Below are 14,387 nucleotides of genomic sequence, written 5' to 3'. Positions count from 1 at the left end.
ATGCGCACACAATGTAGAGAAGAGATACACCACCACCTGGAGCACTGTGGAGGATGGTCAGCCCTCCTTCTGAGAAAATAAGAATGGCCAGTGAAATACTGAAAGGAAAAAGTAAACTGAATGTGCCTCTAAGCTAATATGAATGTAAAAAAAGACTCGGCTCAGAAAGAGGTGAGAAGGAACCCCTTTAAAGAGGTAGGTGGACCAGGAGCTGGCTTTTGCCTGAAGGTGCTTGTCTGGCTAGGGGAGCCTTATGATCCTGGGGCAGAATGAACATCCCAGGGCTTGGCTGAAATGAAGTCTAGTGCAGATTCTTTCAATAAAGCTGAACTGTCTCAATAGAGCAGCAAACGAAAATAAGTTCCCACTGGCCTTTTTCAGCCCTTGGAAATAACCCTGGTCCTGAACTTAGAAGAACATTCTGAGAATTTGTACTAAAAACCAAGCCCTTATTCTGATTTCAGCTGGAATCTGTACTGTCTGGAAAGTGTAGACTTGGAATTGAGGATGCAGTGTAAGAAACGTATGAACTGTAGTTTTCCATTTGTTGTAAGAAGCAAAGTCAGTCTTTTCTGGAGGAGGATGCCTCCGTCTCAGGCCTCATGCATTTTCCACAGCTAATGTTCTGAGGGAAGTGAACAGCTAGCTCACAGGAGACAAAACAGGCAGCCATAGACCTCAGCCCACACAGGAGGAACAACTGGTGCAGCAGTAGAGTATGAAATGAGTGCCTGTGGTTCCAGCTGGGGGAGGCTTGAAGGTAACCAAGATGTTGAATGAAAATAGCAAGTCCCAGAAAAACCCACAGTGTTGCTCCAATCTATTTAATCTCAACAATAAAAACCCGGAGTCACATATTAGGTGAAAGCTGAAAGATCAGAGAAGCAGAGCAGCAGCCTAGAAACTTCTTACCTCTACAAATCTTCAGACCGAATGGGAGGCCGAGATCCTGTCTCCACCCACCTTATATTCCTGCTTCCTCCTCCCAAGTGCTGGGAGGAAAGGCGTGTGCCACCACTGCCTGGCCTCCATGGTTAACTAGTGGCTAGCTCCGCACTCTGATCTCCAGGCAAGCTTTATCTGTCAGAGCACAAACAAAATATCACACAACACACAGTGTGGTTTCTTTGAGCTAAAGAGACCTACTGTAGATAAACCCAAGTACTGTTCTTAGAGTACAATCACAGGTGCTAAAAACTACAGAAACCCAGTGCCTCCCTCCTCCTCCACGTGACAGAGCTGTGCTTTAAGGGAACCGCTTACTGGAAATGATTGTCTTCTCAGTTCTTCACAGAAAAAAATGATTAGCTTGGAATGATTATTACTAATCTTGCTTTTTCTTTTCTCTTGCAGCAAGATGAGAAGGTGAAGTAGATATGGATCCTAGTTTTTCTGAGTTCTCAAAGCACCAAAAGAACAGAAGCATAATTAGGATCAAGACGTGAAACATGAAGTATTCTGTTTTGGTTTTTACATGAAGACGTTTTCTGTTTTTTATTTTGGGGGGCTCTCATGGATTATTGCTTTGTCTATTCTTACATTGAGGTGTATGTGCACGAAATAGCCATATTTCAAATAGCAAACTTTTTTAAAAAAAAAAAAAACATTGGTCATTACATAACTTGTTAATTTAAATTTCTACCGAGTATCATTTAACTGTTAACTATTTTCCTTTTACCAAATAAAATGTATCAGTAAATACTTTTGCACTGGTTACCTTGTATACCAAGATATCTTGTTTTTTGCTTTTGAGCCATTTGGTATACATGAAGATCAAAGAAGGTTTGAAATCATCTGTCCTGGCCTGTTGCCGTTTCCCCTTGGCATTCTGCTTTTAGAAATACTTGTTAAGTGTCGGCTTTTTTAATCACTTCAGCTGTCTGTAATCTTACAGCTCAGGCAGTGGGAGCTGTGACGGTTAATATCTGCAGGATCTAGGATCACAGAGGAGACAGGCTCTGGACATGTCGTGAGCGGCTTTCTAGACTAATGAAGGTGGGAAGAGCAGCACCCTCCCACAGACTGGGGTCATACATGAATGAGGAGGAGAGAGCAAGCCAGGTACCAGCGTGGATCTTTGTTTCCTGACTGTGGGTGAGATGGGATCAGCTCCCTCATTCCTGCTGCCGCCTGTGCCTTCTCCATCATGGTGGAGTTGACCCCTTCACACTGCAAACTGAATAAGCCCTTACTCACTTAAGTTATCTTTATCAGGTATTTGTTCCTGCAACCAGAAAAGTAGCAACTACCCTAGTTTTCCAGAACTTATTTAAATTTTAGGTTTTTTAAAAATATATGTGTATTTGTGGGTGCTGGGAACTAAGCTCAAGTCCTCTGGAAGAGCAGCAAATGCTCTTAACCACTGAGCCATCTCATCAGTCCCACATAGGTAAGGATGGCTGGGCTAACTTAATGGCCTGCCTTCTCTCTTCTTTAAATCATGTGGTATGCACAAGTGAGTGCAGGAGCCGGAGGAATCCAGAAGAGTGCACTGGATCCCCTGGAGCTAGAGTGCTAAGAGGCTGTGAGCCATCTAACATGGGTGCTAGGAACTATAAGAGCATGAACTGATCCATCTCTCTAGCCCATTTCCAGGCACATTTCAATTTGTTTCTTATAATTTTAAGGAATAATCCTACTTGTGCCACAAGCCGTAGGGAGCCAAATATTGAAAACATAAGCCTATGGGGAACATTCCTAGTCAAATGATTCCAGGTAAACACTTCATGCAAGTTAACCATTAGTTCACCTGGGTTAACAAGACTGGCAAGTGCTTGGCCCTTAGTTTGACTTATCTGAAGACCAGGTAACATGGACTGTTTAAACCTAGAGAAAAGCTACTGATTAGTGAACTTGGGATCCTTTTCTTAGGAATAGTTAACCATTAACAATGGCATCTTTTCCTGGAAAAAAAGGAGAAATAACAGATACAGTTTTAAAACATTAGGCAGCTTCGTCTACAGCTAAGCTAGTATTACTCAAGCGTATGATCTCCAAAATTAATGAGTTTCAAAGTTAAAGCAAATGAAACTGAAGTTTTTATTTTCCTTGATTACTTTTCTTATCTAAATCACATGTCTGTTTCCTTAAAATGTTTGCTAGTGGTGAAAACGGCATCTTCGTCTTGTTCCCGATTTCTATGAGAATGCCTCTCCTGAAGAGTGGTGGTAACACCTGGAAAACCCACACTAGGATCACATTGCAGCATAAACTATTATTATTTCAGTGGGTTTTTTTTTAAATCTCAATTGGTACTGTGTCCAATGCTGCTTGGCACTGAAATTTGATTAACACCCAACCAAGAGATAAAATTCATAATTACTGTTTGCTGTAGTCTAAAGAATGAAAAGGTGCAGGGGGGCAGCACCTGGAGTACCACAGAAGTGACTCCAGGAAGCTCCCACACATCTCTGAGGCAAGACACAGTGGAATTTAGAGGGACCCCCCCCCCCCAAGACTGGCTGGAAAGATGGCTCAGAGGTTAAGAGCACTGGATGCTCTTCCAGAGGTCCTGAGTTCAATTCCCAGCACCCACAGGGTGGCTCACAACCATCTGTAGTGAGATCTGCTGCCCTCTTTCCTGCAGGCAGAATACTGTATATATTATAAATAAATCTTAAAAAAAAAAAAAAGCTCCAAGGCTAGAGCATGAGCCCGGCTCTCTGGTTGCTGGGTGTGATGACACTGATCAGCTGGTGTGGAGCAGCTGGAGTAAATGATAACTAATAGCACGGTGGTCTAGGACTAGCATTGACATGAGGAAAACACCCGTGGATTCGTTGACATTGAAACCTTGTGTTTTGCTGGCTTCAAACACTTCCAGAGGCTGGAAGTTACAAGTGTGTGCCACTTGTAATCCAAACTCCATTTTTTAATACATGCCAGCCATCATCTCAGCTCTTGACTTTACACTTGGCTGTATGATACCAGGACTAAAAATTTCTGTTCTTTGCTAGCTGACCGCGTTTTAACTCCTGTCTACAGGGGCCACCAGAGGGGAAAAGAGCAGAGGGCGAAGGAACGTCACTTGCTCCTTCCTAAAAGCCAACACCTTTTGCCGGCTTCACTCTAATGATGGCATGTTGCACAACAGTACCCGTTGGTTCAGTTGCCAGCTTGCTTCAGCACTCCCGGAATCAGCCTAATGGCCCAGTCTGGAGTGGTGCACCTGCATCAGAGGCCACGGCCTGCCTCTTCACAGACTCCTCACACCCCTCTGAAATGCCCCTCCAGAGATACTGACAAAGACTGAGCCGTGGTGTCCCACAGAGCTTTCCCAGATACCTAGGTTTTAGTAATGCAGCCCCTTCCCTCTGCTAGCACATTTGGTTCTTGCACATTGCTGGAAGCATGCAAAATAATAGAAGCTCATAGGAAAGATTTTGACAATATCTAGAAACTTTGCATATCCATCTACTATTTGTTTCTACAATCCCACTTTTGGGAAACCATCAAAAATTCTCTTAGACAAATGTCAGGGTGCCATGGTTTGTAATAACAAATGAGCAGCAAAAACATTCCATACCACCACCATCACAACAACAAAAATCTAAACAATTGCCAATGAACGGCAGGTTATTTGAAAACTCTGTGAAATGAAAGTATCTTTTCACTAAGTTGGTGACCGAGAAAGGGATAACTGGCATGGAAAAGATTTTCAGTTTGCATCTTCAGCAGAGTGTGCTGCATGGATAAGAATGCCCACCGGTTTTATTGGTACTGTAATACTGATGTTCTTGTTTTTAAATAGGTCTATGTACAAAATAAAGCAAATAGCTTGTTTTTTTAATATTTATTTTAAGTGTATGAGTGGTGTGTGTGTGTGTGTGTGTGTGTGTGTGTGTGTGTGTGTGTGTGTGTTATGTGCATGCCTGGGGCCCTGGGACATCAGAAGAAGGAAATCAGATTCTTGGAACTGGAGTTAAGGATGACTGTGGGGCTTGGGAATTAAACCCCAGTCCTCTCTTAGAGTAACAAGTGCTCTTAACCACTGAGCCATCTCTCCAGCCTCTAGTTTAAGATTTTGGAATCAAGATTGTTGGCGTCAGGGAAATGGTACAATTAATTCTACCTCTGTTCACTATTGCCATGACAGAAAGCCCAACACTGGATAGTTTATAAAGAAAACAGGTTTGTTCTAGTCTCAGACTTCTGGAAGCCCTTAATCCCTGAGCCATCTCCCCAGCCCATGTCAAACAAAGTATCCCCCCCCCCCAAAAAAAAAAGGTATGCCAGATATGGTGGCACACACCTTTAAGGAAGGGAAGGGAGGGAGGGAGGGAGGGAGAAGGAAAGTGTGTGCACATGCTTTGTGTCTACTGACGCATTTAGGGGTAAAATGCTGCGTGTGAAATTTGCTTGGAGACACCCAGGAAGCCAGGAAGTGTTAACCACTAAAGCTCCTGGAGTTGTGGAGATGTGGGTTATTCTCTTCAACGAACAAACTTGGCCAGTTTTCACAAAGGAAATGTGTAGCCCAGCACTCAGGAGGCAGAGGCAGGCGGAGATCTGAGACCAGCCTGGTTTACAAAGGGGTGTGTGTGTGTGTGTGTGTGTGTGTGTGTGTGTGTGTGTGTGTGCAGGGAATAATGTGTTTGTATGAACAATATAATCTAGGAAGGCATACCAAGTGAAACGAGGTCTGAAAATTAGTTTGATCTCATGCGAGATGTGCCAAGTTTTATAATGGAAAGAGAGAGCCAAAGGGTTACCTTCTGAGCGCAAGTTTCAAGTATGTAGGTAAGTATTTCCCAAGTAAATAAGCATGGTTATTTGCTACTAAGGACACAGGACTCTCCGGACGTGAGTCAGCAATACAGCCAGCCTGACCTCCCCCTGAACAAGCAGAGAGGGTTCAAACGAACTGGAAGCCAATTCGAATAAGCAAGCATTGGCACCAGTTAGCTACCAAAGCAATGACCTGGGACCTCCTGAGCCATCCCATCGATGCCAAAAGATTGCGGTGCGCCTCCCACTTGGCACACTGGTCCGGTGTCTGGACAGTTTTCCTGTTAGGAACTGGGCAGCACTGGTTCTTCCAGAAGTTTCTGGGCGGGCGGGCGGAGGTCTGAGGCTCAGCCAAGCCCCTCCCCGCCGCCTCAGGCAATTTATTCTCCGCTGGGGCTGGCGCTGCTCGGGACCTGCTGGGGACCTCGGGCGGCATGGATCCCCCGCAGCTGCTCTTCTTCGTGAATGGCCGGAAGGTGAGCGCCCGCGGGCTGCCCAGGCAGGGCAGGCCCCTGCACCAGTCCCTGGCCCCTTCCGATCCTGCACCCCGCTTTCCCCGGGACCTTGACATGGGATGTCATGCGTCACTACCTGCACGTAGGAGACTAAGGGCGAGTTTCAGAACTGCCGGAATTCCAGGGTCTCTCCCTTCCCAACATCCCCATTCGCTGGCCTTCCCATCGTAGTGGGATATGCAAGCCCACCCCCTCCTCAAACAGCAGGGAAAAGAGCTCTGTTCTTAACACATCCAGCACCGTGAACCCAGACCTTCCCACCTTCAAAGCCCCGGCTAATAACATCTTCCAGCACATTTGAATAGACAGCCTCAGTAGACAGCCTCAGTTCTCAGCTTGTCTAGGGTGAGCAGTACCCAGTAGTGACAGGACCACAGTGATGCACTGATCCAAGCTACCCCGTTATTTCTCAGATGAAGCTGTGACTTCGTGAAGTCAAAGCAAGTTCCTGGCACAGCACAGCTTGCCAGAAATTGGCTCTAGGGACCCCTGCTGGCTGTGGAGTTCTGTTGTTTTGTTTTATGTGTGCGTGCGCTGTGGCTCTGAAAAACCTTGCTAGCTGTTCCAAGCCAAGCCTGTTGCTCGTGCACAGCAAAGCCCCAGAGCATCATTTAAAGCCGAGGTCTGGGCAATGACCTTGCTTGCTCAGAGTGTTCTCAGTATAAACTGATAGCGTTTTGCGGGGGTGGTGCTCAGTGGCAGTGCTCCTCCGTCTGTATCCACCTGTGGCCCCAGCCTCTGGCTGTGGACAAACAGCCCTAGCTGGCCCTGGCTGACCCTCAGGAAGCCAAGGAACGTTTAGCACCAGACGCTTCCTGTGGGAGGCCCGGTTCTGAGGCCGTGAGTTGATTCACACGGCTGTGGTTTTGGAATGTGTTTTCTTGAAGAACAGGGTCTCTCAAATTATACGAGTCCCCCCTAAAAAAGCTTGTGTGTCCCTGCTTTATGGGCCTCACATGGGATAAGATGGATCCTTAATGGGGACCATTAGGACCCCACAGGACCAGTGTGAGGGTAAGCGAGGCCCATGGGGTGAAATGGTTGTCTCCCTCCTTCCTGCTTTCTTTTGCATAACAGAATAAGCACATGAGTCTTCTGTCCTTAGTAAACAAGCAGGGATTCCCTTCCACATCTGCCGCTCACCCACACTGCCTCATGGAGGAGGCTCACTCCTTTACTAAGGGGGAGGGTCGATGCTACTGACTGCATAAGGAGTGATCATGAATATTCAATCCGCTGTTTTATTAACAGCCTAACATATGCCAAACTGTGTTTGGGCTTATGGGATACAGCAAACCATAGAAATGCTGAGGCCCCTGCTGGTGTGGAGTTGGCCCGTCCTGGGGTAACAGCTAACACGCATATAGAGAGTGTGGTGTCGGACCTAAAGCAAAGTGAGATGGGCAGGCTCTGATGAAGGGGATGTTTTGGCCTTACAGAGCAGGGGACATTGGAGCAGTGTCTGGGATGAAGTAACTAAGCATACATATGGGGAAAGAATATTTCAGGCAGAGAAATCCAGGTGCAAATGTCCTGGGGCAGGAAATCATTTACATGCTCAGAGAATAAATTGTTGGGGCTGGAGAAGTGTCCAGGAGCTGGAGTCCAGCCTTATAGGTGATGCTGGGAGTTTAGTTCCGGGAGGCCGCAGCCATATTGAGTCTGACATCTCCCTCTTTCTCCCCGCTCTGCTTCCAAATGGGAGTTTTTAATGAGTAGGGCAGCTTTATGTTTTGTTGATTGTTAAGAATAAAGGAGCCTTTCCTATCTGAAGGCTCATTTCCTCTCTCTCAGCCCTCCCCTCCCCCCGCTGGCACCGCTGGGGACCTCCAGGGGCCTTGGACCTGGTCCTGGGATCAAATGTTCTGTGATCCCGTTTGTAAAGAAGACTCTAGAAATACTGGTTAAGTTTTTGAAATGGTCTCCCGACCACACAAAAACAAACGAACGAACATCGTGTCGGCTTTTCCCTCCCATTCTTGCTCCTCCCAATTTTAGTGAAGCGTGTATTTCAACACCGATCAGCAAGTGAGGCACTGTTCGGAGAAGCATGAGAAGCCATTGGCGAGAAGGGCCCCGTGAAAAGCCAGACTTCTGGGACTCAGATCTGCCTTTGCGAGGACTCCTGGAACACCTTCGGGGTGCTCTGGTGACCTGCACAGCAGGCCTTTGGCTTTGGCTTTTTGCTCTGCGTGAGAGGAAGGCTGAATGCAAACACAGTGAAAGTTAAGAGTCCATGCACTGCCTGAGTTCAAGAGTGTGCAGGGGATGTTTAGGGAAGACGCGCTGCCAGGAGTTTTAAGTTCTCAAACACAGGGACTCGGGTATTAATTCACGGAAATTGGTTCCTCTCCAAGAAAGCTTGAGTCCAGGGCGGAAGAGAGGGTCATAACAAGTGTCTAGCAGGTTCAGGAATTCCCTACATGGTACAGCTGGTGCACGGGACGATCAGACTAGTGTTTTCAAGGGGTCACTTGTGCAGGCAAGGCTTGTGGGTGGCAGAGTAGAAGCCGAGAGACCTGGGAGACAGCTGTTATAATTGTGCATGCTGCAGGTGATAACGGCCCATGCTGGCGGTGGCAGCATGGTGGAGAATCATTTTCAGACACTCAAGGAGCAGAACTTGGTGACAGGGATTGCCGTGGGTGGAAAGAAAGAAAAAGTTAGAAATAACCCAGGTTATTCAAACCTTAGATGTCCTGGCAGAGAATCAGGCTGTGAGCTGGTTGGGGAAAAGAAGAAGAGAGTAAACTCAATGAATTAACTTGAAGTCTGTTTGAGAGCCAGACTTACACTATGGAAGGTGTACGTGTGTATGCGCGTGCGCGCGCACGCGCGCACATGCTCGCATGCAGCATACTCTCCCGTATCGCACGTTCCTCAAACAGATTTGCTTTGTCCTGCGAGGGCCTGGATAAAGTTGCAGGGGAGGAGTCAGCTCTGTATGAGTGCCTTCTCTGCCTTCCCTCCCAGAGGGACAAAGTACCTTAACATGGAGAAAGATGGTTAAGGTTTATGAAGAGATGAAGCAAGCCATGCCTTTGTCTGTTCCGTGAATGCCAAAGGAATTTCAAATGCACGAGACATGAAAACAGATGAGGGAACCAGCTGGAGGACCTCAGTGGGGAGAAAATGAATAACAACAAAGTAAAAATGCCACGAACCCTTAGCCGGGCGGTGGTGGCGCACGCCTTTAATCCCAGCACTTGGGAGGCAGAGCCAGGCGGATCTCTGTGAGTTCGAGGCCAGCCTGGGCTACCAAGTGAGTTCCAGGAAAGGCGCAAAGCTACACAGAGAAACCCTGTCTCGAAAAGCCAAAAAAAAAAAAAAAAAAAAAAAAAGCCACGAACCCATTACTTTATGTGCTAACTTAAAACATTCAATTCAAATTTTATTTGATGTGTATGGGTGCTTTGCTTACATATATGTCTGTGCAACACATGCATGCCTAAAACATTAATTTTTAAAATTTTAATCAAAATAGAGAAAGCAGGATTCCAAGGAACCAGGACCATCAATCATGTTTCAGTTCCTGCCCCCACCCCCCACCCCGAGTATCTGTCAGCCCAGTTGCTTAAGTGTGCCTAGCTGCACAGCCTTGCCTGGCTTGGCACATGCATTTGCTGCTTGGGTTTGGGTAGGTAGGGACATGGCTGGTTATGGTCTACTTGGCAAACATGTCTTTTAAGTTAGCTGCATCCATCTTTCAGACACTCTGCTCTGCCAGCAGCTCCTCTCTCTGTTCTGTTTCTCTTCCTCCCCAACCCACTGCTCTGTTCTCTCCCAGTGTCCTTCTAGGGGAAGCTGGACAGAGTCACTAGTGTTCCTGTGAGTGGAAACAGCCACAGCCTTAGGGAACAGTGACGATTCCGGACAAGGAACAGTCAGGGATGGAGATTTATACTTTCATTTTGATGTTGATGCTTATACATCACAGATGCATTTCTCTGGAACCAGCAGGGTCCTACCAGTGTGAACATAACATCACACCAGCTCTTGTTTGTGTGTGCATGACTATGTTTCTCTTGCACAGGTGGTAGAAAAACATGTGGATCCTGAAATGATGCTGCTACCATACCTGAGGAAGAACCGTATCCTTTGCTGTGTGCTGTGAGTGTGTGTGTTTGTGCGTGTTAAGTCTATGAGCCTGTGAGAGTCTATGTTTGTGTGTGAGAGTTTGTGGGAGTCTGTGAGAGCATATGTGTGTGAAATTGTGAGTGCATCTATCTGGAAGTCTGTAGAATGTCTGGAGTGTATATGTTCTTGTGTGTGAATTTGTGAGGGATGTAAGTGTGTGGACAAGTGTGAGTCTTGGTGTATGTGTTCGAGATGTAAGATGTTTGTGTATGCCTGTGAGTGTTGTGTGTGTGAGTGGATCTGTAAGTGTTTTGTGTGTGACTGTGCAAGAGTGTGTGTTGGAGTGAGAGTGTGTGAATGTGTGCATGCATGTAAATGTGAATGAGTGTGAATGTATGCCAGAATGTGCTAGGTATGTGTATGAGCCTGTGTGTGTGTGTGTGTGTGTGTGTGTGTGTGTGTGTGTGTGTGTGTTTGAGTATGTATTGGTGAGCCTCTGAGAATGTGTGCAAAAGTGTTTGCAAGAGTGTTTTTATGTGAGAGTTTGTGGGAATGGGAATGTGCAAGAGTTTTTAAGTGTGTGAATTTAGGCCTATGAGTATATGTGCATGAGTGTGCCTAAATGAGTATATGTATGTGTGACTGGGTTTGTGTGTGAGAGAGCATTTTAGTGAGAGGGTCTGTGAATGTGTATATGTGAATGTGCATGTGTACAAGAGTATATGAGTTGTGTGAGAATTACTGTCCTTATGTGTGTATCTGTGGGTGTTTGAGTGTGTGTGTATGAGTGTTTGAGTATATGTGGAAATAATGAATGTATGGATGTGTGAGAGTTAAGTGTAACTTTGTGATGTATTTGAGTGTGTGAGTAGTGTGTTTGAGTGTGTGAGTGGTGTCTTTGAGTGTGTGAGTGGCGTACTTGAGTATGTGAGTGTGTATGTTTGAATGAGTGTGTCAGCGTGTTCTCTTAACCTCTGCTTTAGCACTAATTGAGTGCTATAAGATAGAGAAACGAGCAAGGGGAAGTACAGAGAAGGATGTTGAAAGCATTAATTAAGCATCCTCTAGAATTAACAGACAATATTTTACTTTATCTTCAGTGACTGACGGTTATGCCATTGGAAAAAGAAAATATTGAAGTCTCCTGAAAGTAAATGAAAAATGGGTGCACGCCTTTAATCCCTGCACTTGGGTGGCAGAGGCAGGATGAGCTCTGTGAGTTCGAGGCCAGCCTGTTCTACATAATGAGTTCCAGGACAGCCAGAGCTGTTACACAGAGAAACCCTGTCTCAAACACCAAAAAAATATAATGATGATGATGATGATGATGATTATGATAGAAGAGATTTGAGCGAACAGTTAGAAGTTTCAGTTGACAAGATGCAGACAAATAACTTACTGTGTTTCTAGTGTGACACAGATATTTCATAAAGTATTTATAATATAACATTTTGTGCATTTCCTCAGAGACCTACATAATGATGAAGGCAAATATACAGTGCACTCTCACCTGCAAATTCTCAAAATACTTACATGCATAGACTCTTCTTCAGTCTGGCCCTATTTTTGGAAGTCTGTGTTCTGGCTTCATATAAAGGGTGGGTGCAAGATGTAACGCACAAAAGGAAGCTGGACATTATAAGACTTAAGTAGCAGCCATTGGTGAATGAATCCACATTGAACTTTCCTAGACATGTCTGTGATGGTGTTACAGCCTAAATCAGGGCTACTCTAGGAAGAAACATTCTCTTTAACTCAATTTCCTCCAGTCCGACTCACAGGCACTAAGTATGGCTGTGGAGGAGGAGGCTGTGGGGCCTGCACAGTGATGGTGTCACGATACAACCCCAGCACCAAGATGATCAGGTACCTCGCTGCAGAGTCCAGCTATGAGTGAACTTTGCAGTTCTCAACTTTATTTTCTTCCTTCGTTTGGTGAATGTGTATGGAACATCTACTATGTGGAAAGAACTATGCTGAGCACTGAGGATTCAGTGATAAACAAGAACATGAATAGATTGGAAAAATTACCCCTAGCAAAGAGTTTGTAGGGTTTTTTTTTTAAACTCTTTGGAGGCTCATCACTCAACTAATACATGAAGACTTATTCTTACTTATTTATGCCTGGCCTTAGCTTGGCTTGTTTCTAGCCAGCTTTTCTAACTTAAATCACCCCATTTCTCTTTAACTATGTTCTGCCTCTGGGCTTTTTACCTTTATTTGTTCTATATCTCTTTCTTTACTTCTTACTCAGTGGCTGGCCTCTGGCATCCTTCTCTCCTTCTCCTTTGCTCACTCCTCTCCCCTCCTCTCTGGAGCCTAGATTTCTCCTTCTACTTATTCTCTCTGCATATCCCTCTCTCCTGCCTAGCTCTTGGCCATTCAGCTCTTTACTAGACAGGCAAAGTAACACAGCTTTACAGAGTTAAACAAATGCAACACAAAAGAATGCAACACATCTTTGCATCATTAAACAAATACTCCACAGCCTAAACGAATGTCACACATCTTAAACTATTATTCCACCACGGAGTTGAAAGACCACCTGACTCTGTGCCATCTGGGAAGGAAGGCTGCTATGAAATGACAATGGAGGATAAAGCCATGATCACACGTGTGTAGTTAGAGCCTACTCACATCTCCTTGCTCCCATACATGCATTCTCCATCTGTAAGCCAGAGAGCTCTGCTTCAAGAAAGAATTAGATGGCATCACTCTCCTACTGAAAACCACTGTGGTTTCCTATTTTGTTTACATTCTGTATTTCTCTTCACCACATCATTGTTTCACATATTTATCTGTTCCAGTCTCTCTCTCCTCTTCTTCTGGGACTCCACTTTATGCACTGGTTAAACCGCTCTCCCCATTCCCCACATTCAAGATGAGGTCTAGGATCTGAGCAGCAGCTAGGGCTATGCTGTGCTTACATTCCCTGGGAAACCTGGGAAACCTCTCCCTTCTGCCAGATGTTTAGGATACTGGAAGTTGTCTTCGGTCTCCTCTCTTACCGTCTATGCTTCAGGAGATCTTTGGCCTCCATGCTGCCTTATTCTTAGCCCCTAAAGGGTAATGATGACATTCTACTCAATGAAAGCTTAGCGTTTCCTCTCAGTTCTGCCCACCATGAGCCTCTTTGTTTCGGAGCCTGGGGAATCTTCTCCAGCTCCTTCCTCACCTCCTCTTTGAGCTACTACCCCTCCCGCTGAGCACCCAGTGTACACTGGTGGGGAAGAGTCCAGCTTTGTGCATTAACCCATTATATCCACCCACGTGTGACCACTAATGGTTTGCTGACAGTCACTCTGGTTTCTTCTTACTCTTGTACAAGGAGGACTCTTCACTTTCTTTACATTTCAGAAACACAGCAACTAAATCTTAGGGCTGAGAACAACCATTCATATATCTTCTCTCTTATTAAGATTTGACACTTAGGGCTGGAGAGATGGCTCAGCGGTTAAGAACACTGGCTGATCTTCCTGAGGTCCTGAGTTCAATTCCCAGCAACCACATGGTGGCTCACAACCATCTGTAATGAGATCCGGTGCCCTTTTCTGGCCTGCAGGGATACATGCAGACATTACACTGTATATATAATAAAAAAATAAATCTTTAAAAAAAAAAAGATTTGACACTTAATAGCGTATAGGGTTTTTAAGCTTGTCCATGTACTCAGTATGAGATTATATATATATATATATATATATATATATATATATATATATATATAAAATGTTTTCAATATATACTTTTTAAATATATGTACATATATACAATGTTTTGAACTTTTCAGAATTTCATACATGTATACAGTTTATTTCCATCATATTCACCCCCTCTTCTCCTCCTTCCCTCTGGGTACACCCCACTCCCAACTCACATTTCACAACCTGCAGAGTTCAGTCTGTGCCGCTCATGTACTCACGGGTGTGCAGTCATCTACTGGAGCATGGTTGCTCTCCACGTACCACACCCTGAAGGAAACTGGCTCGCCTTCCTCCAGCAGCCATCAACTGTCAACAGCTCCTGAGGAGAGGAATTTTTTAAATGTGATTTTTGTAGCTTTTCTGG

At 45.2% G+C, this 14,387-nt stretch overlaps 2 protein-coding genes and 1 long non-coding RNA gene across 4 annotated transcripts in view; all 3 read left to right on the top strand.

Moving 5' to 3' along the window:
- Positions 1–1,597, top strand: part of Sgo2 (shugoshin 2) — a 28,642-nt gene extending 27,045 nt beyond the window's left edge. For both annotated transcript variants that reach the window (XM_059277950.1, XM_059277949.1), the window contains exon 9: positions 1,354–1,597. In XM_059277950.1, the coding sequence (XP_059133933.1) occupies positions 1,354–1,369 (16 nt within the window). In that variant the 3' untranslated portion in view covers positions 1,370–1,597. The remainder of the gene's footprint in view (positions 1–1,353) is intronic.
- A 4,506-nt stretch (positions 1,598–6,103) lies between these two features.
- On the top strand, positions 6,104–12,186 carry LOC131923684 (uncharacterized). The gene is made up of 3 exons (XR_009382654.1): positions 6,104–6,203; positions 10,276–10,333; positions 12,089–12,186. It is a non-coding gene; the product is annotated as an uncharacterized LOC131923684 (long non-coding RNA).
- Positions 12,187–13,332: 1,146 nt separating this feature from the next.
- The window catches only part of LOC131923197 (aldehyde oxidase 1), a 65,172-nt gene continuing 64,117 nt past the window's right edge, over positions 13,333–14,387 (top strand). The window contains exon 1 of the mRNA XM_059278135.1: positions 13,333–13,385. Coding sequence (XP_059134118.1) covers positions 13,333–13,385 — 53 coding nt within the window. The remainder of the gene's footprint in view (positions 13,386–14,387) is intronic.

This window comes from Peromyscus eremicus, chromosome 13 (assembly GCF_949786415.1).
Source record: "Peromyscus eremicus chromosome 13, PerEre_H2_v1, whole genome shotgun sequence".
In the NCBI taxonomy this organism is placed as follows: Eukaryota; Metazoa; Chordata; class Mammalia; order Rodentia; family Cricetidae; genus Peromyscus; species Peromyscus eremicus.
Note: the sequence above shows the minus strand (reverse complement) of the source record. Positions and strands in the feature narration are given on the sequence as shown.